We start from the raw sequence: 24,615 nt of genomic DNA on the forward strand, positions 1-24,615 counted from the left end.
TCCAACCTAATAACATCACATGCCAATAAAATAATTAAGAACAACAAAATATATAAGTTAAGTATTAACTAATGGCCATAACTTTGTATGGTTACTGGTTTCAAGAAAACCTCCCTCTTCATGAGGGTTACAATATTGCATCATTACATTTAAACACAGGTTTCTGATTGGGATCAGAAAATGTTTAGAATATATAATATTAAATATATATATTAAATAGAGCAGTAATAAATAAGTTCAATGTCATGGAATTACTATGGGGCAATAAACAATGTACCAGGCCTTTTACACATTCCTCCATCTTTATGGATAAATAAAGACAACCATTTTACCACACATCTGCACTTGATTTGTGGTAAAACGTTCTGTGCAATATGGCAGGACAATGCAAGCAGTTGTTACACGCATGCACACAGACATGCACTCACACACCATGGGGAATTACTTCTTGGTAAAAGGTCATTTGTAGCAAGCTTATATTACCAATCATTTGAAAGAAAATAACGAAGAATGAAAATCCAATAATGAAATATGATTTCCTTTTGATTCTAAGGCATGGTTGCAGGAGAGATCAAATGTTCAAAATCACTTGAATAGTGTCACATATGAAAACACCCTGAGTTTGTGTGGATCCCCTTTTGGAACTGAGGGAAAGGAGGTGTTAATGCCATACTGTACTATATGTGTGATACGTTTTCCACTGTTGATTTAAACAGCCTGTTCCATCAGTTCCATGCAGAATCCTCATGCAGGCTTCCATTTTGCTAAGCACTGGGGCACAGCTGCCCATTAGACCAACCTGACTTGGGAAGATTCTGCTACTTTGTTGCCCATTTAAAAAGTATGGTAGTACCACCTGCTGGATGGATTATTTTCAATATCCTGATAGATGAATGGGTGAAGAACATGCTTCCTACACATGCCATAAAAGGGGTGTGGGCTAATCAGTCGGACAGGGCATGCATGCGTATAGGAAGGAATTAGCTGACATATATCTCTATATGATTATGGCTAAATAAATTAATTATTGCATTTCAGGTCAGGTGACAGCTTTTCTCTGAAGAAAAGGCTTTTTCTGGTCCTTATTTTTCTTGTCGTTGTGTGGTCTTGTACTGTTGTTAAGCGTTGTTAAATAATGCCATTTCTTATCCTTGCCATTTTGTGCACTGGCTATATAACCTTTGGAGATAGTTGGTTAGGTCTGAGAAGAATTCCTTCAAAGTAATGCCATCAGTTGACAAACTGCACTTGGCCTTTAAAAAGAAGAAATAGAGCTCTGACTTTTTTGTACAGTTCCACATGCATGCTCTTATTGAAATAAAATCAGCTGAAAATGACAGCATCCAATATTTTCCTGTTTTAAAAGATGTCCTATGCTTGGGGAGGTACTATCTTCCCTCAAAGAACACACATACAAGATCAAATATACTGATATAACAGGAGCTATTCAGCACCTCATGCATGAATTTTGATCACACAAACTGTTTTGCCCTGGTCCAGAGACAGTTAGTGATATGCAGAAATAGGTTTCAGCAGGAAGGACTGGGTTAGCAGAAGCCAGCTGGGGCAGGGAGGGACTCCATCCCACACGCCAGTTTGTGTGTGGGGACCTCATGCACATCCCTGTTGAGAAGCCAAAGTAGGTAGATGCTGTCTCCCATGATCACGGGGGCAGGTGGCCTCTCATGGCTCACACAATTTTCTGGATGGGGCAGCTAGCTCTAATTGGCTCTAATTGGAGGTACTATTAGCAGGTGGTTCGTCTGCCTGGCTAGGTGATATTCAACCTGTTCGGGGGGGGGGGTTGCTCCCCTAAGGATCACGTTCATAGTTTGGGGGTGCACTTGGATCCAGAACTGTCACTTGAGGCACAGGTGAACTCAGTGGCACGGAGCACTTTTTATCAGCTTAGGTTGGTATACTAACTACGCCCTTATCTGGACAGAGATAGCCTAGCTACAGTTATCCATGCTCTGATAACTTCTCGTCTGGATTACTGCAATGCGTTATACGTGGGGCTGCCTCTGAAAACGGTCCAGAAGCTTCAGCTGGTCCAAAATAGGGCAGCAAGATGGTTAACAGGGACTGGCCAGTGAGCTCATATTACGCCAGTACTTTTTCAGCTGCACTGGCTGCCAGTCCATTTCCAGGCCCGATTCAAAATGCTGGTATTAACATTTAAAGCCCTTAACGGCTTGGGGCCAAGTTATCTGAAGGATTGCCTCCTCCCATATGTGTCTGCCCGGACCCTAAGATCATCGTCAGCGGCCCTTCTCCGTGAGCCCCTGCCAAAGGAAGTGAGGCAGGTGGCTACTAGGAGGAGGGCTTTTTCTGCTGTGGCACCCCGGCTGTGGAATGAGCTCCCTAGTGAGGTTCGCCTGGCAGCTACATTGTATTCCTTTCAGCGCCAGGTGAAGACCTTTTTATTTTCCCAGGCATTTTAGCATTTTAGCTTTCTAGACTTTTAGCTTTGCTGTTTTAAATCTGTATTTTAAATTCCTGCACTGCTGCTAGGTTTTATTGTGGTTGTATTGTTATATTGTGGTTTTAATGTTCTATATATTTCAAATTGTTTTATTGTGTGCTGTTTGGTTTTAATTTTTGTGAACTGCCCAGACAGCTTCGGCTATTGGGCGGTATAGAAATGAATGAATAAATAAATAAATAATTGGGGTTACAGCTGAAGTTTAATTCCAGCTGGAGTACGACTGGGAAAGCAAAGCTGGTTCATATTCAAGTTCACAATTCAAATTACAGATTTTTGAAAATCTGCAGAAACATGGTGGAGATTATGAATTATGGGATTTGCGATGTAAAACTGAAATGTTCTGTCCCAGCCCCCTGCATCCTGTTTTCAGCCCTGAAAAGGAAAATGCATGTTATAAACCAGCCTTCCCCAGCCTGGTGCCCCTCAGATGTTTTAGACTCCAGTTCCCATCAGTCCCAGCCAGCTGATGGCTATTTTTATACTGATAGATGATGAGAGCTAAGGTTTAAATTACATTTGGAATTCTCAGCACCGTTGAAATTAACTATTGGCAGCACCCTCTGATGTAGCTGATCTTCCAAAAAATGAAAGTAGAGAATGAGGGCTCTTCATCATTTGTACATTGCAAAAATTGATGGTTTTTAATTGGAAAAAGGAGACTTTCCTCTAATGCTTGCCATTTTAGTAAATCTAAAATGTTTTTAACACTTACAGTGAATAACAATATTGCTAACCATGGGGTCAGGGAACACCTGCTTTTGATTGCAAGCTGTGACAGCCTTAATGACACTTAATGAAACCAACTTTATTGATTGAATACCTAGAAATATTCCAGTCAGATAAGCTGAAGTAAAAAAGATATTTTAAACATCACTTGTAATACATTTGTAAACATCAGTCCCATGCTGCTACACCTACCCAATAGTTTTGCAACTAAAAAAAAAAGTTTTCTTTCTACTATGTTTCACTAATGGGAAGTATATATCTGCAAAGGATACTTACACGCCCAAGCAGGAACTTGTCTGGATGTATTTCCGTCAAATTTTTGCACATGGATTTGTTGACTTGCTTTAGAGCACTGTTGATTTGGCAGAACACGTTTTCGTAAACTGAACTGTCACACTGTTGCAAAAGCTGGAATGCAACATGATCACGTCAACACATATTTAATGCAATATTCATACCATTCTGTCATTTGAGAAGGTGATGCTTGTGCATTGGACTAAGTTTAGGAAAACAATGTTCTTGAGAGTTTCTATATGTGTTGTTCTGACAAAAGGAATCTTGTTACTCATGATCGACATGTATTAATGTAGGACATTCCGCAAACTCAAATAGTGCTAGCAGACCTCTGCCAAAATTTTCGGTTGTGCAAGCACTTACGCATTATGCTTGCACAAACACATGTACAACCGCTTGCGCAAACGTGACTTTAGTTGGATTCTCCCCTTGCGCATAGTTTGAAACCTAGCTTTTGCTAGTGCAATGTCGTACTAGCAGAATGACACAGTTGGATGCTGCCCATAACGCCTTTTTTTGTTTCATGTTATCACAGAGATGTCTTCCACTTGGCCAGCTACTTGCATTGCAGACATATTTTTGGATGATCATGTGCATGGTTTAAACATACTTTTTGAAGTATATAACATTCTTCAGAAGAAGCACATGCTTATGTAGTAGGATGCCAGACAACAAAATAACTGCAGTGGACTATACTTGGAGTCTTCACGACTTTAAGGGGACAATCCTAAGTGAGGGCAGCTGAGGAGTCATTGGATGTGCGGACACGGGAGGTCTCCTGATGAAGGCCTCGTCATTGTGGTGGCAGAAAGCTTTGCTACGGTTGTTCCTCCAGCATCACTTCTCTGACAGTAAGGGATGAAACAGGGCATGTCTGGGAGGGACTGGGGGGGCTTTGGATATGCAGGATCCAAAGCCCTGCCCTTCCCCCAACATGCTGCATTGAGCAGGGGGTTGGACTCGATGGTCTTGTAGGCCCCTTTCAACCCTACTATTCTATGACTCTGTTCTATGATTCTATGTCCCTAACAAGGGAGGAAAACTATGCCAACGCTAGAGCTAATGGAGTTATTTCTCCTCCCATTGAAAGCAATGGGAGGGGCAATAAAAAGAAGAATGACCAGAGACTAAAAGGGGAGGGGGACAACTGCTCCTGCACTTTCTGCCCTGGCTTGGACAGTTTCTCCACTATGAACCTTTTCCCCCTTTCCCCTCCCTGCCCCCCACAACCTCCATAGGATTGCTCTGCCCATTCTCTAACTAAGGACTTCCTTGTGTTCCAGGCCAGGGCAGTCTTCTTAAGGGCTTTCAGGCCCTCAGGACCAAGACTAGGGTGGCCACTTATGCATTACCAAAAAAGAGGGCAGCTATTTGCATAAAATTTGCATCTGCTAATATATATGTAGAGATACAAATTTAGAAATGATGATATAATTTGAATAGAAATACAGTACATCTTACTATAATGGGGAAGACTCTGACCAGAAGACCTGTAGTGTGTTCCTGCCTGCTCAGGCTACTCCCCAGGGCTAACTGTTGATGGGCAACTTCAGTGCCCCTGCGGTCCCTTCTTATGGTTCTTGATCTTTAAAATGGATTTGGACTGGACAGCCCTTTAATTAGAAAATGCCTTCCAATAAAGGACTGTCCTCTGACAGCCTTTCAAATAGAGGAGTGTAAAGTAGGACAGATGGCCACCCTAAGTCCAAAACCCATTGTCCACCTCCAACTGGTTGACTATGGCGTGCATTGCACGATTTCGAAAATGCTTCCACATTTCTCTGCTCTAAAGTTTTATTAACCTAAACCATAATGGGTATTGTGAAGAGGCAGTAATTGGGATCTGCCTGAAGCGCATAAGATGCCAACTGAGAAACGGCATGTCCAAAAACATTTCATAATTGAGGAAAGCAGAACATTGTTGGGGGGAAAAGTAAAAAAAAAAAAGGTGTATGGGAAATATTACAATTTCCCCAAATTTATATTCTATCATTGAAGGTCACCTAACTCAGCTCCTTGTACAAGACCATTTTCCCCATTCCCAAGCAGTCAAAGCAGTAGAAGTACCCTTTCATAATGTGTTTTCATTCTTGTTCCCCTCCCACTAACCTGTTCATAGACATAGATATTTTGCCAATCTGGACAATAATCTGTAGAGAATTTCTAAACCAAGATTTTCACATGTTGTGACAACCTTTTAAATTCTCAATATCCAAATATGACATTTTAAAAATAATTACTATAGAATTATTTGGTATGCACTATTGACACATCTGAAAATTATTGAAGATTTTCAAAATTCCAGCATTTTCATGCAGATGACCCCAACTACTCAGTATTATCTGCTAAACTTGTTTATGATGTAGTTTTTTAATTCAAGGACATAGTAGATGGTATAGACACTGGCCTTTGCTTGTTACATGTAAAGGTTTAACTTACATTGAATTGGAAGTTGATATCGCTTACTCTTGCATCACTGCAGTTCCTATACTGGTTATGCTGTGAGACAAAAAGGTGACAGATGAGATAAGGCAGGAGACTTTTGCTTACATTTTCTGTGAGTGAGAAGCCAGACCTAATGGAATACGATGCATTCTTCCATTTCTAGTGCCAGTCTGTTTTCATCCAGTTACAAAGCCTTTAAAATAATTTGTACGGTATTCTAGGGTATTCCCAGCCTTTGAATGTATGCTTTGTTCCAGGGCAGGCATCCACCTGGGCCGGGGCACCGTCATCCCTGTACATCTAGTAAAGCACTGCAAATCACCGCCACGAGCACTCCGCTTCTTCGCGCAAGTGTGGGCAGCCAGAGAGTGGACCGTGATCCGCCAGTGGTCCACTGGCCAGTTCCTCGTAGGCCGCCCAGCACCTCCTGGGGGCTGGGATTCTTGCGAAGCAAAGCAGAGGTAGCTTGCTCTGCCCCTCTCTCTGCCACGACGGCTACCACTACTCCCAAGTGCCAGACCTGGCCGCTGTCCGGCCATGCATGCCTTTTGTTTGGCTTTGCTGGGGAGTGGGGCTCTGGGCTACCTGGACAGAGCTGTGAGCAAGTGGCTGCTGCCCCCGCCCCGTTTTAGAGGAAAGACGCAGAAGGGACTCGTGGCAACTGCAGTGTACGGTCCAAGGACTTAAAAAGAGGGGACTGGACAAACTCAGAGAGGAAAGGGATCTCAATGGCTGTTAGCTATAATGGCCCAAAATGAAGCCTCCACCACAGACAGTATATATGTGATTATTGTAAGATCTCGGAGACAAAACTGGGTATGGATGTTTTCATCATGCCCAGTGTTTGTGGGCTTGCCAGATATGTCTGGCCTGCCACTGTTGGAAACAGAGGACTTTGGTAAAAAAAAATAAAAAAAAAAAAATGTAGGCCTTGCAAGCTGACGTTAGTGAGATGAACACATTTGTCCTAATTCCATGTGAGGGAACAAGCATTTACAGGCAGCTTCTTCCACTGTATTTATTTATTTATTTAAAATATTTTCTTGCTGCCTTTCAGGACAGAAGCCCTCCCAAGGCGGCTTACAACAATAAAATACATAAAAACAACATAAAAACATCGTACTTCATGCACAAAAGCCTCCTGCATGTGGAAATATCCAGGAAAGGGATCAATGCATGGATGATCCCATGCAGATTGCCCCATGTGCCACAAAATGTGCACTAGAAAGATGTTGTGAAGCCATGGATGGACTGGTTAAGGAAAAAATTGAGTTTTTTTTTAAATCTCCCCCATAAAGGGGGGGTTGGCATGAAAACAGGAGGGGTGACAGCTGAAATCCCCCCTTCTTAATTGCCATGGTCCTGAATTAGGGTACATGTGTGCTTCCCCAGAGATAAGTCAGTACATGCATAGCTGTGCTAACTTGGCATAGCTATGCATGTATGCGTGACTGACTTACCTCTGGGTGACTGACTTACTTCATTTGCTGTCAAATGAAGCGCTGAGCTTGGGGAGGCGGGGGGAGGCACTGTAAGGAGAGGCCGGGGGTTTTGCCACTCTTGCCAGGTGGCTCTGTGGCCCTTTCTGACAAAACCCGCACAAGGCACTCTGCCAGGTTTAGAAGCCACAACAACCACCCTGAATACAAGCCACTTTGAACAACCAAACAACAAGCCATGGGTTCTCAGGGTGGCTTCTGTGTGGTTAACAAACCACTCAGAGGAAACTGCTGGGTTTGGACATCACAACAAACCACCCTGAAGCAAACAAGGGTGACAACACACTGCGGATTGCCTTGCGAACCAGCCTTTATCTCAAAGTCAACAAACCCGTTCTAGTGTTTTCATCTCCATCAGGAGCAGGTCTTTTGTAAAGCCAATGAGTCTTAATTGCCCATTCAAGAGCAAGCCATAAGAACATAAGAACTTAAGAAGAGCCCTGCTGGATCAGACCAAGGGCCCATCTAGTCCAGCATTCTGTTCAGCCAGCTGTCGACCAGGGACACACAAGCAGGGCGTGAGCGAAACAGCCACCCCAAAATACTTTGCATTACAATAAGGATAGCTTACAGCAAGATAGTGTTGGTGCGGAAATACATTCCTGCCCCCATGCCCCAGCTATTGTGAGGATTGCAGCTAAGCTCAGAGGGAACAGGGAACTCTGAGGCGGGTGGCATATGACATCATTGTTCCCGCTAATGAAAAAGTCCTGCAACTTTGGCCCTGCAAGCCCTGGTTCCACTACACGACTGCTCAGTACAGATTTTATTTCTAGAATGAGCAGAAATAATCACTGAATTATAAACAGAGTTCTGATGTGGCTCAGTATTACAAAATTTGAGAAGATTTTGCCTAATAATTACAGTTATACAATTTAATGATTTACAGTCCATCTTAAAGAATAAATAAGTGTGTTTATGAAGGGTACACAATTGGGTATCATTGTCCAATGCACAAACAGACAACGCACCAATGCTTCTAAAGGACAAGACTGCATATTCAGTAAAATAATACCTCTTATTGGACTAATTCTGTTGAGAAGGAGTTACAAACGTCTTCAAACAAGAGACTCTAAGGAGCTCAAATGTTTGCAGATTTTGCAAAAATTGGTCCAATAATGAATTGTGTCCTCCTTGCCTTCTTTGCAATTGTTAAACAAGTAATACATTGACAGTAATACAAAACAACATGGCAATAAAAATAAGTATATTACCTCCAAATTCTCATTTGCGTTATGAATTTTGCGCTTAAAATCTTCCACTGATCTTCTAAACTTGTCTTCTCGTACTGAAGCGGTAAAAGCCATTTCTACCAAACAGAAGATCACCAAAATTGCTTTCAAATACATGTTTGTTTGATTGTTAAGAGCTATGAATAGAATCTTTACTGTTCATAGCTCACTTGCAACCCGAATATTTATATCATAGTGCATGATATGACATACACCAAAGGAAAAAAGTAGATGACGTAGTGGATTCCCCCTATATCGAAACCGCATCTCTCTCAGCATCTTCATGATAAGATGAAAATGAGTAATGGTTGCTATTTAATGCAAGCGGAGCATTTTAAAGGGATACCTGACAAAGGGTTCTGAATTAATGGTATTGTCTTCCCTTTGGGCCTAAAGCCCAATTTAAAGGTGACACTGGAGTTTTCTACCCTGGCCCGGGGGGGGGGGGGATGAATTTAGGGGTGGGGGTAAGTGTCTGGGTGGGAAGGTTTAAACTCTCCCCCACTTGTGCTGACACGCAAGAACGAAAAAGATAGGACCACCTAGACCAGGGGTGGGCAACTTGTGTCCCTCCAGATGCTTTGGCCTACAATTCCCATGATCTCTCACCATTGGCTATGGTGGGCTGTAGGCCAAAACAACTGGAGGGCCAAAAGTTGCCCACCCCTGACCTTGCTGCCACACATTTAACCTAGCGTCTAGTTTAGCCCTAGGTGAGCAAGAAGAACTTACCTGTGGAGGCATTGGCCACCCATGCAGCACGGCACCTGTCATCTTCATCAGGTTGAAATCTTTTAGACCTGCAGAACTGCACATCTAAATGAAAGATGTACCGACCTGTATCTCAGTCAAGATATTAGAGAGATATAAGCATACACAGAGTTACAGCTTGTATGACTAAGAACAGCTGCATTGATACTGCAGTGAGTGAATGACTGTCTGTCCAGGAGCACCATGTACGGATGTTGGGAAGGGTGGAGTTGGAAGGAATCACCTGTTGTGTGAGTTCTGCAGAGGCTCCCTGTGGCTTATGGCTACAGGTGTATTGAACCAGCACTATTTATTTGTTTGTTTATTATATTAATATCTCACCTTTCCTCCGTGGAATTCAAAGTGGGGTGTATCCAGTATTACTTAGATCCCATTCTAATCTATTAATTAATCTATTAATGGATCTATTCCATTGTCTTCAACACGTGCCTGAGCCTCATCAGAGTTGGCACATGTTTTATTTCTGAGAGGAGGGTGTTCCAGAGAGTGGGTGCCACCACAGAAAAGGCCCTCTTCCTGGTCGTGGCCAGATGGGCATCTGCAGGATGTGGCACAAACAGGAGGGCCTCTGATGATGATCGCAGGGGCTGGGCAGCTCTACATGGGAGAAGGCGTTCTCTCCAGTATCCCAGTCCCAAGTTGCTTAGAGCCTTATGTTACACTTCGCCTGGTAGCAAACTGGCAGCCAGTGCAGTTCTTTCAAGAACTGTATTATATGGCACTGGCTGGACACATCACCCAATAATCCCGACATTGCATTCTGCTCTAGCAGCAGCTTCTGGACAGCCTCACATAGAGCACATTACAGTAGCTGAGACATGAGGTTACCAATGCATCAGTTACTGTGGCTAAGCTATTCCTGTCCAAGGACTGTCGTAGCTGACACTCAGCCAAAACTCCCTCGCACCACAGCCCCTTGGGTCTCCAGAGACGATGATGGTGCTATGAGCACGTTCTTCCATTGGTGCTCTCCTGTACACTCTGGTCATTATGCTCCAAGTGCCTAAGGAGAGGAAAGGTTGGTGAGTATGAGGAGCAGCAGTGCCTTTTTGGTTTTGGCATCTGTTCTCTGGAACTTACTACCTAGGATAGCCTGGCACGGTTGCTGTCTTGCTTCTAGTTTTTAAAAGGAAAGCGTATCTGTTATAATGTTTTTGATCTTGCTGCTATTTGTTGGTTTAGCTATCTATCAAAATATTTGTGAATCGCCTTTCTGTCCCAAAGGTGCCCCCAACATCATACAAACTCTAAAAACATTTTCATATCAAAGCAAACCAAATTAGGAACAGACCAGAACTATCTTTAAAACAGGCACGAGGGACCTCTGGCCTGCAAGTAGCCCCATCTGGCCTGCAGGACCTCAGGCAAGGCCCTGCCCCCTCCCCAAAGCCCCACCTCCTCTGGGAAGGAAGAGGGGGTGGGAGCGACTGTGCTGTGGGCCCAGTCAGGGAAGGCCGAAGGGAAGCTGGCTGTGCGCTCAGCTGGCTACCGCTCGAGCCAGCTTTGTTTCCCCCTCGCCTTCTCCAATTGGGAAGGAGGGGGGGAGCAAAGCTTGCTCAGGATTCATCCGGCCCTTGTGCAGCTCCGGAAGTCCCTCGACTTCTCCTGATTGGAGGAGGAGGAGAGGGAGGGGAAGCGAAGCTGCTTCAGGACTCAGCTGCCTCCTTGAGGCATTGGCTGGGTGTGCTTTGCTCCTCTCTTGTGTTCCCCAGTTGAGGCTGATCAGGGCAGGGGAGCGGGGAGCAAATCCGGCTCTGGACTCAGCTGGCTCCTCCAGTTGGGAAAAGCCATTCTCCTACAGGGGAAGGGGTGGGGAGGGAAGAGCAAACCTGGCTGCACATTCAGCCGGCACCAGGAGAAGCTGCTCCTCGAGGCGCTACCTGTCTGAGCATGCAATTGCTTCGCTCACCTCCAGGTATCTGGTGCAGGTTGCTCCATGCCTCTTTCTGCTCAGAGAACAGGGCAGGTGATATCAGGGGGCAGGGAGGGGCTTCAGGGGAGGAGGACACTCCCTGATATCATTCAACCCCCGGGCCCAATCTGGTTGCCCACCCCTTCTGTTAATCAGAGCAGAATTAATCCCATTTTAAAACCCATCAAAAGATGAACAGAACTAAGATGTTTTTACGGTCCACCTAAAACTAAACAATTTGGGACCAATCTAACTTCCCTAGGAAGGGAATTCCACAGTTGGGTTGCTGCCACAGAAAACAGAGTTTTATATGCTTGTGGTAGTAGATATTATTGCTTTATTTTATGTATTTATTTGTGAGGCTTCTACCACTTAATATAATAACATCCCAAAGTGCTTCGCATATAAATATTAAAATCACATTTAAAATACAATTATTAAAATCAATTCCAGTTACACTAATAGTATAGAGCAATACAAGGAGCAGTAAGATGGAGCAGCAATTTAATTACAAGCCAGGGAAATCCTGGGTGAAACATGCCACATTTTCTGTCTCCTGAACTGCACGGGAGTTTATGGGTTTTTTGTGGGGTTGATTTTTAATGCTCTGGTGCGTTGTTTTTTATTGTAAGCTGCTTTTTGAGGGTCTATTGGGATAGAAAGTGGCATATAAAATGTCAAAATAAATATATAAACATAAATAATGATGGATTTCTCTTATGCTATATGATTGTGGGCACAGGATTTTGAATGGTGGCCAAGATTAACAGAATGAAAAAAGTTACATTGCAGGAAAAGATAGATGCTGATTTCAAACAAATTATGGCAAACAAATATTCCTTTTCTCTTTCTTTTTTTTTTTTTTAAGAAAAAAATGCCTATTATAGGCATGATCAAGAAAGAGGAGTGCTGGTTCTTAAAATAGACTGTTATGGGGCAGATATGTCACTTCAAGAAAGCAGAAGATAAAAGATTTTATCACACGATGACGCTGAAAAGAAAAAGAAAAAGACAGTACTAAACAAAGAACTGGAAATGGTGAAGACAATTAATTCAGTGTGAGTGGATGACAAATTCTTAGGAGCCAAAGGAGAGACATTCTGAGAATTTGCCCCATGGATTTTACAAGTATAATTAAATTAAGAACTTAAATAACCGGACTTGCTACATCAGCCCTAATACATGGCGTGGAAAGTCGAAGCAAAGATTAATTCATGCTTAAAGCTATGTTAGTTGTCAGCAATATCAGCTTTTAATTATATTAAGTTTCCAGACCTTGGGTGTTTTATTATGCAATTGCCCTGCCTTATTCGGAGAATTTTACAGGGGGGTCCAGACTTCATCATCTTCCACTTGTTGTCCCGCCACTTCTTCCATCTTTTTCCTTTACCACAGACAATTGATAAGAAGGGAAAGATGCAATTGTTGCACAATGTCTTTGGATGGGTAGCTGTCATTGCAGTCTCTCTGGAAGCAGGGAATGGTGCAGAGAGAACAGGGCAGAGCGAGGCTGACTGAAGACATCGAGCCCCTGCTTTGTTATTATCTACCAGCAAACTACCTTGCTTGTTCTCTTTTGATTGTGGGGCAGTTTGCTGCTGGAGGGATCGAGTGCTTGGATACAGAACCAAGCCTCGTTTGGTGACTGGAGCAGCTCTGGGAGGACCATGGCTAGCCTTTGTGTGACACACCACATGCTTTCTTGACCTTTGCCCATCATGGCTTCTTTGAGGTAGCCATGCAGGACTGGGTGGCTCGATGAGGGGAGTGTGAATGCATCATTGCATGATGGTATCATTTCCGTTGCCTTGAAGGAAGCAGCGGTGCAACCACTCATGACAAAACCTTCCCTTGATCCAGAGATGTATACTATCACCCAGTCACAAATATCCCCTTTTGGGGTAGGGTGCTCAAAAGTGTGGTGGTATCTCAGCTGCAGGTCCTCTTGGGTGAAATGGATTATCTTGATCCATTTCAGTCTGGGTTCAGGCGTGGTTTCCAGACAGAATCAGCCTTGTTTGCCCTGATGGATGACCTTCTTCAGGAGAGGGCCAGGAGTGTGACCCCATTAATTCTGCTTAATCTCTCAGCAGCTTTTGATACCATTGATCACCATATCCTCCTGAACCAGCTCCATGAGTTGGGGGTACCGTTTTATGCTGGTTCGACTCTTATTTACAGGGTTGGTCCCAGAGAATGACACTGGGTGACTGTGCCTCAGCCTTCTAGCAATTGAACTATGAGGTGCTACAGGGCACTATTCTGCCCCCAGTACTGTTTAATGTTTATATGAGGCTGTTGGGAGCAGGCATTAGGTGATTTGGAGAATACTGGTGACACTCAGATCTGTTTCTCTGTAATACCATGCTCATTATGAAGCGGTGCCTGGTTGCAGTTATGGGCTCAATGAGGGCTAATAAACTGAAGATGAATACTGACAAGACAAAGACATTATGGGTACATGGTTCTCAGGTCTGGGAATTGGGTTGTTCACCTGATCAAGACGGGGTTACACTCCCTCTGAAGAAAAAGATCTGTAGTTTGGGGTGCTCCTGGATCCACCTTTGTTACTAGAGGCCCACGTGCCCTCAGTGGCTCAGAGTGCCCATTACCACTTTCAGCTGGTGTACCATCTACACCCATTCCTGGGTAGGGACAGCTTAGGCACTGGGATCCACACACTGGTAACCTCAAGATTAGACTACTGTAATACACTCTATATGGGGTTGCCCTTGCACCTGGTTCAAAAGCAAGAACTGCACTGGCTGCCGATTAGCTACTGAGCCATGTTCAAGGGCCTGTTGTTGACAAACAAAGCACTGAACAACTTGGGACCAGGATACCTAGTCAATCTTTTCCTACATGAATCCAGTTGACCCTTGAGATCTTCTGAGGAAGCCTTATTTGTTGTTCTCCAGCCAATGGAATATTGCCGGGTAGCGGCCCGTAAGTGGGCCTTCTCAGTGGTAGCACCCACTCTTTGGAATACTTTGGAATATCACATGTAGTTCAAGAGGCAGAAATGGTGGCTAGTTTTAAACACCTCTTGAAAACACATTTGTTCACACAGGCTTTCCCTGACCTGTAAGAGACTCTACTACTGCTACCCTGTTTTACTGTTTATGGTGTTGTAATATTTTGAATGATGCATTATTTTATCTTGCTTTTATATAGTTATATTGTATTTTATTGTGAACTGCTTATGGATTTTAATATATTAACTGGTATAAAAGCATTATAATAAAGCACCTGTAGTATAACTACCTCTATTAAAAAGTGGCAATGCTAACCTGTGATCAGGTATCATATATTTTAGAATTAGATGTGCTTCTTGAAAGTAAAGTGCTTCTTCTGGAGAAAAACATGTAGGTGCAGATCCAGCCAAAGTTAGGAATGACTATGCACCAGCTGTAAGGGATACCTGTGGCCCTTAAAGCAAACTTCTACTGCGTGAATGTGTGTGAATATATACTTCTAAATTGATGTTTAAAATAAATACATAAAATTTGTATTTTCGTAGATCTGAAAAAATATTTTGTTCTGTTAATTTCCCATTGTAGACACGATATCTGCCCATTTCTCCTCAGCTTGGCTGGTGTGATCAAGATTGCAGGGTGGGTGGGGATGGGGGCTGTCAAGGTGGGTGAGGGCTGCACCATGGTGACATCCAGACCTAGCTACTTGCCATCCAATGTCTTGAAGTACAACTCCCAGCATTCCTGCACTGGGGTAGCAATGCTTATTGGGAAGTGCAATATTGAATTGGCTTTCCACCTGCTTCCCATTCATCTGCACAGCTACAGGTTGTTGGGGTTCAGATTTCAGGGCAAGTATCTTTGTGGGGAGCTACTCCCTATGCTATGCTGTTTGGCCTCATTGGGACCCTGTGCCTCAAATTTTGTCACTATATTTGGGTGAAAATGACTTAGTTCATCAAACTGGTCTGCCTTAGTCACCAAATAAATAAGGAGTTAACTTAAAATAAATGCCAGGGCAAATTTGCTTAGAAATTTGGTCAGAAATCTGGAAAAGGCAGGAGGGAACCCAGGCACTCAAGTAAAATTGACAGAGCCAAGTGTCAAGTGATCCGGGATGTTAAGAAATGGTTGTGTGCTTTTGGGGGGCAAGGGGAATGTAGATCCCTTATGGCGCATCCAGCATTATCTGCCATTCCTTTATAGGAATGATGAGGTACATGTTTCTGTGGAGGGGTTGGCTACTTTCTCAATTTGAAACATGCCCCTTTCAACCTGGTCAGGAAGTGGGCTGGGGTTCATCAAGCTAGAGCTGAGGAACTGCGACAGGTAACGTGGGCTGAGAGGAATGCAGTTACAGGCTACCTTGGTGTGCACCTTTATGGTGTGGGACTGCTGTACCTCACTGCCCCTTATTGTCTGCCAGCTCAAGATTAGGAGAAGCCGCCCTTGGGACCCTGATGCAGGAGAAAGCCAAGTGACTGTGGTGGTGTTAGGCAATTTTGGACTCTGGACTTAATGGTCTTACAGCCCCCACCCCTGCAAACCTTGAGGTGTATCACTTCACTTAGTTCAAATCGCAAGCACCCACCCTGGCAACCCTGATTTTATTTAATTTTTTTAAATATATATATACACACACACACACACACACACACATACAAAACACACACACACAGGGCCAGAAATATTGGAACAAGGATAATGTTTTGGCAGTTGGCCTCTGTACACCACCACATTGAAGGTGAAAGGAAACACACCCAGATGGGAGCGAAGTCAGGACTTTCAGCTGTAATTCAAGGGGTGTGACAAAAGTGGGGCACTAACCATCCAGGAAGTACAGCCAGTGGCGTACACACACACACACCCATCGTTGGTGGCTCATAAGTAATGGAACAAACCAACATCATTTCAAACTTAAGGATTGCCTTTAATACCTGGATGAAAATCCTTTGCAGTCAATGACTGCCTGAAGTCTGGAACCCATGGACATGACCAAAAGCTGAATTTCCTCCCTCGAGATGCTTTGCCAGGCCTTTATTGCAGCTGCCTTCAGCTGCTGCTTGTTTGTAGGTCTTTCTGCCTTCAGTCTTGTCTTCAGTAAGTGAAAAGCATGCTCTATTGGGCTGAGATCAGGTGGCTGACTTGGCCATTGAAGAACATCCCACTTCTTTGCCTTGAGAAACGCTTGGGTAGCTTTTGCTGTATGTTTTGGGTCATGGTCCATCGGCAATATGAAGCGGCGTCCTATCAGTTTGGCAGCATTCGGCTGAATCTGAGCAGAAAGTATAGCCCTCCACTTCAGAATTCATCCTGCTGCTTTGATCAGCAGTCAGGTCATCAATAAACACCAGTGATCCGGTTCCATTGGCAGCCATACATGCCCATGCCATAACACTGCCTCCGCCATGTTTGACAGATGATTTGGTATGCTTTGGATCATGAGCTGTTCCTTTCCTTCTCCATACTTTTCTCTTCCCATCATTCTGGTACAAGTTAATCTTGGTCTCATCAGTCCAAAGAATCTCATTCCAGAACTGGGCAGGCTTTTTTAGGTGTTTGCTGGCAAAGGCTAATCTGGCCTGTCTGTTCTTGAGCGTTACCGGTGGTTTGCACCTTGTTGTGAAGCCTCTGTATTTACACTCATAAAGCTGTCTCTTGACTGTAGATGTTGACAGTGACATGCCTACCTCCGCAAGAGCATTCTTGACCTGGCTAGATGTTGTGAAAGGGTTCCTCTTCACCATGAGCAGAATTCTGCGGTCATCCACTTTAGTTGTCTTCCGTGGTCTTCCAGGCCTTTTGCAGTTGCTGAGCTTGCCAGTTAATTCTTTTTCAGGATGTTCCAAACTGTTATGTTGGCCACTCCCACTGTTTTTGCTATCTCTCTGATGGGTTTATTTTGTTTCCTCAGCCTAATGATGGCCTCCTTCACTAACATGGACACCTCTTTGGACCTCATGTTGGGAGTTCCAGTGAACAGCTACCAAATGCAAATATAACACTCAGAACCACCTCCAAGCCTTTTCTCTGTTTGATTGGTCATGGGGTGCCCAGGAAACAGGCCACACCTGGCCATGCAGCTGCTTGTCAGCCATTCGTTCCATTACTTATGAGCCACCAATGATGATTTTGTGTGTATGCCACTGGCTGTCCTTCCTGAAATGTTAGTGCCCCACTTTTGTCAAACCCCTTGAATTACAGCTGAAAGTCCTGACTTCGCTCCCATCTGGCTGTGTATCCTTTCAACTTCAATGTGGTGGTGTACAGAGGCCAACTGCCAAAACAGTTCTCCTTGTTCCAATATTTCTGGCCCTGACTGTGTGTGTGTGTGTGTGTGTGTATGTGTGTATATACACACACACACACACACACACACACACATATATGAAGAGAGAGAGAGAGAGAGAGAGTTCATAGAGCAGATTTTCACATTTCAAACTCCGCTCATCATGGTACAATGCTAAGGGTGCAATCCTATTGGGATAGGCAAGGCGACTGCCTATCCAATGCAGGGCAGGAGAAGCGCAGAGGGGATCGTACCCTCTGCACTTCAGCCGCCTTGCATTTGCAGCTAGACAGCCGATTTCGCCCTGCACTTCCGCCCTCCCCGCCACAGCCCACCCCCAGGAACACCCCATTTCCACTGCTCCGCGCTCCTCTTCCGAGCACGGAGCCATTTCGCACTCCCTGCAAGGCAGAGTGGGACGGGGTGGAGGTCAGTTCTCAGGGAAGTGTCCTTGGAGTGCGGGCTCCGAGGTTGGTCCCCGGAAACCGATCTATCCTATGGCTGTCTAGCCGCTGACTAAGTAAACACATTTACGTAGGAGTGAGCATCATTTCGTTGTAGAAAGGAAATATATATATATATATATATATATATATATATATATATATATCTCAAATATAAAATGAGCATCTGTAACCAAGTACATAGGATTCCCCACAGAAAGCTTGGCTAGTTCAGTGCAGTGATCATGGTATTATTTGGTTAGAAATGAAATGCAGTTTTGTACAACTGAAAGGCACTCTGTTCATGCTTAGGGGCATTATTCTTATTGCTTCACACATTATAGTCTTAAAACATCTCACAGCATTCTGCTACCCCATTTTTGGCAATATTTCCATTTATACATCCTGCCCCCTGCTTTCTTGTCATCTTCCTTTCTGCATAGGCTGCAATCCTATGCATTTTTACTTCAAAGAAAGTCCTACTAAACTCGGTGGGACTTACTTCTGAGTAGATATACATACAACTGCATTGTAACTGTTTTTACGTTACCGTACAAGACTCCCCCCTCACTACATTTGCCACAGAATTAGCTTGATGTATCATGTTTACTTGAACAAAAGGAGGAACACCCTAAAATAAACAGAGGTGGAGAAGAATTTCAGTGGCCCTGCTAGTGCCAAGCAACAAGTGATCTTGTAGAAAGTGCTGCTTTCTCCTCCTCCACTACCTCCTCCTCCAGGCTCGTATTTGCAGCAATGGCAACAGCAAACAACCAAGAGAGCTTTTAGTAAGGAGGGAAGTAGCCCCCAACAGCCATTTGTCTTCTAACACTAGTTCACTCTAAAATTCCAGCACTCAACCTTCCCACTCTAAACTTCCGCATCGTGCATCACTCCCAACACTCCAGTGCACAGATAAACTCATGTACTCATTCTCCAGTTGAAGTATGAGTGTGGGTCATTCACAGACATCAAAGCTGAGCAGCCAAAAACCTCTACAGTTTTGGTGAGAGCAGCAGGCACAGCCTGCTGATTTGAAAAGTAGTGCTGAAAAGAAGGGTGAAGGGGCAGGAACCAAACTGCAAGAGCTCCTTCCTCTCCGGCCGCTCTTGGAGGTGGGTGTTAAGCTCTCCTCTCTCCTCATGCAGGAGCTGCGGTATGGGACTGCCACTTTCCCCCCTTCTCATTCAGAATCCTTTTCTCTCACCACTGAAAACACATACAGTCTCCCCTTCCCCATTCTCTTCCCAGCCTCCACACACAATCCCTTCTCATTCTTCCAGCCTCCAGCAACTCTCCATAAAAACAGATTTTCTCTACCACTGAGCTACGGCTCTTCCTATTGCTGTATAACAGTAACTAGCAACAACAAACTAGCCCCAGATTCCTTTCCCTGCAACCATGTGAACCCACTTTTCTCAAAGACCTGGGTGAGGAGAAGAAAAACAAATCCTCTTGTTTGTATAAAGTCAAATACAGTTCAGAATTTCTCTTGCCTGCCACCTTCCCCTCTTGAGAATTCCATGCTCTGGATAGAATAAAAAATTCCAGGATAGGGAATGGAAGAACAGGAAAATAAGAATTGTGATGGAAATGGAGGGGGGAGAGAGAGAATTCTCCAAGCCAAGTTCCTCCTTTTAGAGGGGTAGCAATTCAGAGGAATTTAGAAGGATGAAGAGGGTGTGTGAGGGTTGCTCATGCTTAAAACTTTATAAGGTGAGGTGGCTGAGGGCTTTTTCTTGCTTTTTAAAAATGTAAAACCTATTTATAATGGGAGAAATTAAAGCGGAGGGGGAGAAAAATTTGTGGAGGCTGATTAACTCCTTTGCTATTGAACTTCTGCAGAAGCCAAAGGTTCAGTTTGGGGCAGTAAAATCAGATGCCAGTATTTCACAGGGAGAGCTTCCTGACCTTCCCAATCCTGCTTCAAAATTTCATTGCAAGCAAGGTTCCAGCAGTGGACATGAAAAAACAGAAAAGTAGGGAGGAAAAAAAAATCAGCAGACTGTGTAAGGAAAGATGGTAGTCTCCCCTCAAGTTTAAAAGGCTGGTGCATTCAGGCTGCACTCCCTATTAGTCTGCTAAAGGAGTGAGTCCTAAGGTCTCTTAGTAACTGCAAGGCTACTGAGCTCAGGGAGAAGAAGCAGGCTTGTATTAAGGCAGATGATAGCAATTGGGGCAGCTCTAAAGATCCAGGGCACAGCTCAAAAGATCGTGTGCCTGGGCCCAGGAGGGCTCTGCTCAACATCGCCCATGCCCTGGAGGCATCATTCTTCTGAACTTGCTTAGCAGGGGTGGAAGGCAAGAAGCCCCCTCCCCCTCAGCTTGCCTAATTGGTGAGTGGGCAGTAATAAACAGTGATCAGCATATCAGCTTATCCAGTGCTTAGAGTCAGGATGGGCCGCCCACACTGGAGATGGCTGGTGTTTCACACCACTGTTTACACATAGAGGGAAGCCCGCATAGATTCAGTTTAGTGTTATATTTATTGTTGCATTTCCTCAAGTTTATTAATAAAGATGTGGGCTTAAACACATAACCTTGTTCTGTGTTTTCATTCTGGGATGTGCAGACAATAATTTTTAGACTACTACTTTTTTGTGTGCAGTTTTTATTTTGTTATTCTCCTTTTTCCTTTTTAATAGTACAAGTGTCCTGTACTAGTCAACAAGATATATACATTCAGTAAAAAAAAACACTCTCCCATATCAAAATAATATAGGGTTGGATCCAGACTCTGTCATATTAGAGAGAACCCATTCAAATCAATGAGCTTAAGTTAGTCATTAACTTGGTAGTCACAACTAACTGAAGTCCCAATGATTTCAATGGGTGTACTCTAAGAATAATTCAGTATGGAACCAACCTATACTAAATGTATCCAATGATCAGTCTTCATTTTAACTCCGTGTTTCTGACCAATCTTATAATGCAAAATCATTTACAAATTCTAATGAACATATGATCCCAAAGATGTGACATTACATTTCACAATCTCGGAACACTGGTCAATGTTCTTCTTAATTCTGTAGAATTTCTCCACATATTCAGACCGACTCAGGAGTTCCACAAAATCTTCATCGTGTGTTATCACAAGCAGTTGAAAATTACGTTGCTGGGATCTACTTTTGATTATCCTGTGAAAAACAACATTTAGAACATATAACCAAAAGAACATGTATTCCAGATTGACAAGTTGCAAACATACAGCATATGAAACTCTAGCTAGAGGCTGTTTTACTACCTGATTTTTAAATTGAAGTGCTTTGTGGTGTTTTTGTTTATACGATACAAAACAAACCCTCAACAATACCCACTACTCAATCACCCTTAACAAGTAGGAACAAGAGAAGTGGGGGAGGTGAAGGGAAAGGAGAAAGGGAGGGAAAGCCAAGGTGAGGTAAGCAGCAAGAAATACACAGAACCAATTTGAGATTCTCAGAAGGCTTAGAGCAGCTATTGCTGTTGATCAGTGGTGAGAGATGCAATTCATGATTTGATGTAGTACCACAAACTATTGTCCTTTGACTCTTCTTAAATTCTGGATTGCCCTATGTGAGATTTGCAAATGAACAAAGAGGCTCTCACATCTTCTAGTAGCAACTATACTGGGAAAGTATATGGCTGGGTGCTGTGGGTCCACTGTTTCCCAGCCTTGCAACACTAAAACTATTTCTTCCCATAGCAACATTCTGGGTGCTCTTCACTTTATATTTTATCCCTCTTTAGTGCAACTAGAAATGCATTGTGGTAAGCATTGACAGTAGGGAGATAACTCTTTTTCCAGCTGAGAGTTGCAGGTTCCTCATACAAAGATAAAAGACAGACAATTTGAGGGAAGGTTTGCGGAATACATGTAGTAAGACTCCAAATCCTGAAGATTAAGCACAGCATAATACTCTCCCTGCTCTCCAGAAAAAGTTAATGTGAAGAGTTCTTACAACGATATGAAGAAACTGGGGTTTCTAGAATTAGATTCTAGTTTGTCGTCAGATTAAACGGCATTTTCCCAGTTTGGGTATAATGAGAAACTGTGGTTTTAGGTTTAACACATCCCAGAAGTCTTGCATTACAAGACACAGGAGAAGGGAGAAGACGAGCATGTGAGCACAAAGTTTGTTCTTTAGCTGATATGAACAGGTTGCTTACCTGTAACTGTGGTTCTTCAAGAAGTCATCTGTGAACTCACACATGGGTTAGTTGCCTGTGCAGAACAGTAATTCGGAGCTAAACAGAGTCTTAGGCAGAAGCCCCGCCCACATCCTCTGTGCATGCTCCAGCCATGGTTCCGGCCTGCTTCTCAGTTCCAAGTCCACCGCAGTGGAGGAATAAAGAAGGCAAAGCATTGAAGCAGGGAGGAGGGTGTGTTGTCGGAGTTCACAGATAACCACTTGAAGAATCAGTTACAAGTAAGCAACCTGCTCTTCATGGTCTCTGTGACTCACACATATGGGTATCTGAAAAGCAAGAGACTTACTAAAGGAGGGAGATGGCATGCCAAAATTGAAGAAAGGACCGCTTTGCCAGAAGCTGCATTGGCATGAGCTCTGATATCCAGGCAGTAGTGTTATCCAGGTGTTTGAAGAGGACGAAGCAACCCTATATAGATTCTCTATTTTCCTAGACATGGGCAGGAGAGTAGAAGGTTTCACCCAGGGTTGTTTGATTATGTGTAGTAATGTTGGAAGCACTGGGATGGTAACCAGTGGAGCCAAGTCTGGTTGTACCCTTTTGAAGACCAGGTCTGTGACAAGGACTGGGGGACTTCAATCTCTAGTCCAAGGGATTTTGCCATTCTGAGGATTTGCTCCACATATGGCCTGATGTCATCTGACAGGGAGAGAGAAATTTGGATCTCCTATGCCAGCATCCGATGAGGAGGCTGAAGCCCAGACAGAAGAGGTGGAAGACGAGTCTGAGTAATAGTCATCCCGTGCTGAAGAGAGGTTGTTGTTTGTGTGTTAGGAGCCAGTGAAGGTTGGGTAAGTTGTACTGCAGGTGGCTCTGGGAGTATTTTCATGATTACATCCTGAAACAAGTTGCCTTGAAGAGGAGGGCTGAGAGTGAATAGCAAACTTAGGAAGTTTGGTACTGCAGTAGGTTCCTGTAACTGAGCATCAGGCAGTTTAGATACTATGTGAGAAGGTGTTGCATGGTTAAAGGTTGCCTTAGATAGTTCAAGACCGTGAGAGGAATGAGCGTGTTTGCAGTGAGGATGGTCACACAAGTAACCTCTACCTCTATATTCACAATGATGCCTTCTTGACAGTGAATGGTCCTCATAATAATGGGAGGGAGATCTGTAGAAGTGGAGGCTTTCTATGGCTCTCCCATGGCATATCATACTGATGAAAAAAACTTCCCAAACAGGCTGGTGAGGTCTGTTGGTATGAATGGGATTTATACTTGCTCAGTGTAGGTGACAGTATGGTTCCAGCAAGAAGTGATCCCTAGATTCACCTTCTGATAGCAAACCCAGGCACTGGATATCATTCAGGGAGTTATGGTCCCATGGGAGTTGTAGTTTCTTCTAGGATCAGCACTGGTGATTGCATGACAATTTGAGGCACTATCTGCACTGAGGGTAGCTGAACTGGAGTTGGTGTAGGCTTGTATTTGATGTTGGACTCTATCCTACGAGCTGCCTTTTAGTTTTTCAGTCCCAGAGCCTGGGGATTAGCAAGGCTTTTGTTCTGGGACTTGGTTTGCTTGACCTTCTTGGTCTCAACCGATGATACTGAAGGACTAGTTCAAGCTGTTGGTCTGAGGGGATGGCTGAAGCTGTCGGTACTGCAACAGCTGGTACTCCCAATACCAGGGATGGTTGCCCTGAAGTGCTTTCTGTTATGTGTGCTGGAAGAAGCTGAGAAAGATCTGGAGACCAAGGCAGTACACAGAGACTGGTTCAGTGCAGCTGCATCTGTTGCCTTGAGGGCTTGTTCCCACAATTGGGCACGGAGATGTGCTGTTCTGTTTCTTGTGGCCCGCTTTGTCAAGACCTGGCAGTGGGTACAGAGGTCCACTCTGTATGCCTCTCTGAGGCAGAGAAGGTAGTTGGAGTGTCTGTCAGTCAGTGGCATTTTCCTGCCATAGTGGGTGCAATTTTTGAAGAAGGTCTTGCAGGCCATGCACCCCAAAGGGGTAATGAATAGAGACTAAGAAGAAAAACTCAGAGAAACTAGTAAAGGAAGAGAAGAGAAAGAAGAAAAGAGAACCCTGTTCAGCATTCCAGGAGGGAGCAGTTGCCATGAGACAAGGGTATGTTCCAAATGCTGCTAGTCACTGCAATGGGTGAAAAGGAACTGAGAAGCAGGTAGGAGCTACACCCAGAGCTTGTGCTAAGCAGGTGGGCAGGGCTCCCACCTAAGCCTCTGTTTAACTCTAGAATGTTTTGAATGACTGTTCTGCACAGGTGCATAACTCATACGTGTTAAGTCACAAAGACCACGAAGAAGAAACCATGGTTTATAACTGAGATAATTAGGTCTGAACCAGGCCACCATCTCTTTTTAAAAAACAAATTAGAATCTAGACAAGCAGC

At 43.9% G+C, this 24,615-nt stretch overlaps 2 protein-coding genes across 7 annotated transcripts in view; both read right to left on the minus strand.

The window, feature by feature from the left end:
• Positions 1-1,094: 1,094 nt before the first annotated feature.
• LOC146354424 (uncharacterized) lies at positions 1,095-10,444 on the minus strand. The gene is made up of 6 exons (XM_084829806.1): positions 10,363-10,444; positions 9,417-9,521; positions 8,667-8,761; positions 5,948-6,007; positions 3,491-3,622; positions 1,095-1,253 (listed from the first exon to the last, which is right to left on the minus strand). The coding sequence occupies exons 1-6, from the start codon at positions 10,442-10,444 to the stop codon at positions 1,146-1,148; spliced, it is 582 nt and encodes a 193-aa protein (XP_084685932.1). The 3' UTR covers positions 1,095-1,145.
• A 10,106-nt stretch (positions 10,445-20,550) lies between these two features.
• The window catches only part of RAD50 (RAD50 double strand break repair protein), an 81,359-nt gene continuing 77,294 nt past the window's right edge, over positions 20,551-24,615 (minus strand). For all 6 annotated transcript variants that reach the window (XM_084838834.1, XM_084838833.1, XM_084838831.1 and 3 more), the window contains one exon: positions 20,551-21,211. In XM_084838834.1, the coding sequence (XP_084694960.1) occupies positions 21,025-21,211 (187 nt within the window). In that variant the 3' untranslated portion in view covers positions 20,551-21,024. The remainder of the gene's footprint in view (positions 21,212-24,615) is intronic.

This window comes from Heloderma suspectum, chromosome 2 (assembly GCF_057233095.1).
Source record: "Heloderma suspectum isolate Gila_16-S chromosome 2, 16-S_ref, whole genome shotgun sequence".
Classification (NCBI taxonomy): domain Eukaryota; kingdom Metazoa; phylum Chordata; class Lepidosauria; order Squamata; family Helodermatidae; genus Heloderma; species Heloderma suspectum.

Bases quoted from the DNA above. Each gene is read 5' to 3' on its own strand.
- LOC146354424 (XM_084829806.1), bottom strand. From the start codon at position 10,444: ATGACCAGAGTGTACAGGAGAGCACCAATGGAAGAACGTGCTCATAGC. The intron at 8,762-9,416 runs GTAAGTTCTTCT...TCTGTTTGGTAG, and splicing joins GGTGGCCAATGCCTCCACAG to AAATGGCTTTTACCGCTTCA. The intron at 3,623-5,947 runs GTAAGTTAAACC...GTTGCATTCCAG, and splicing joins ATATCAACTTCCAATTCAAT to CTTTTGCAACAGTGTGACAG.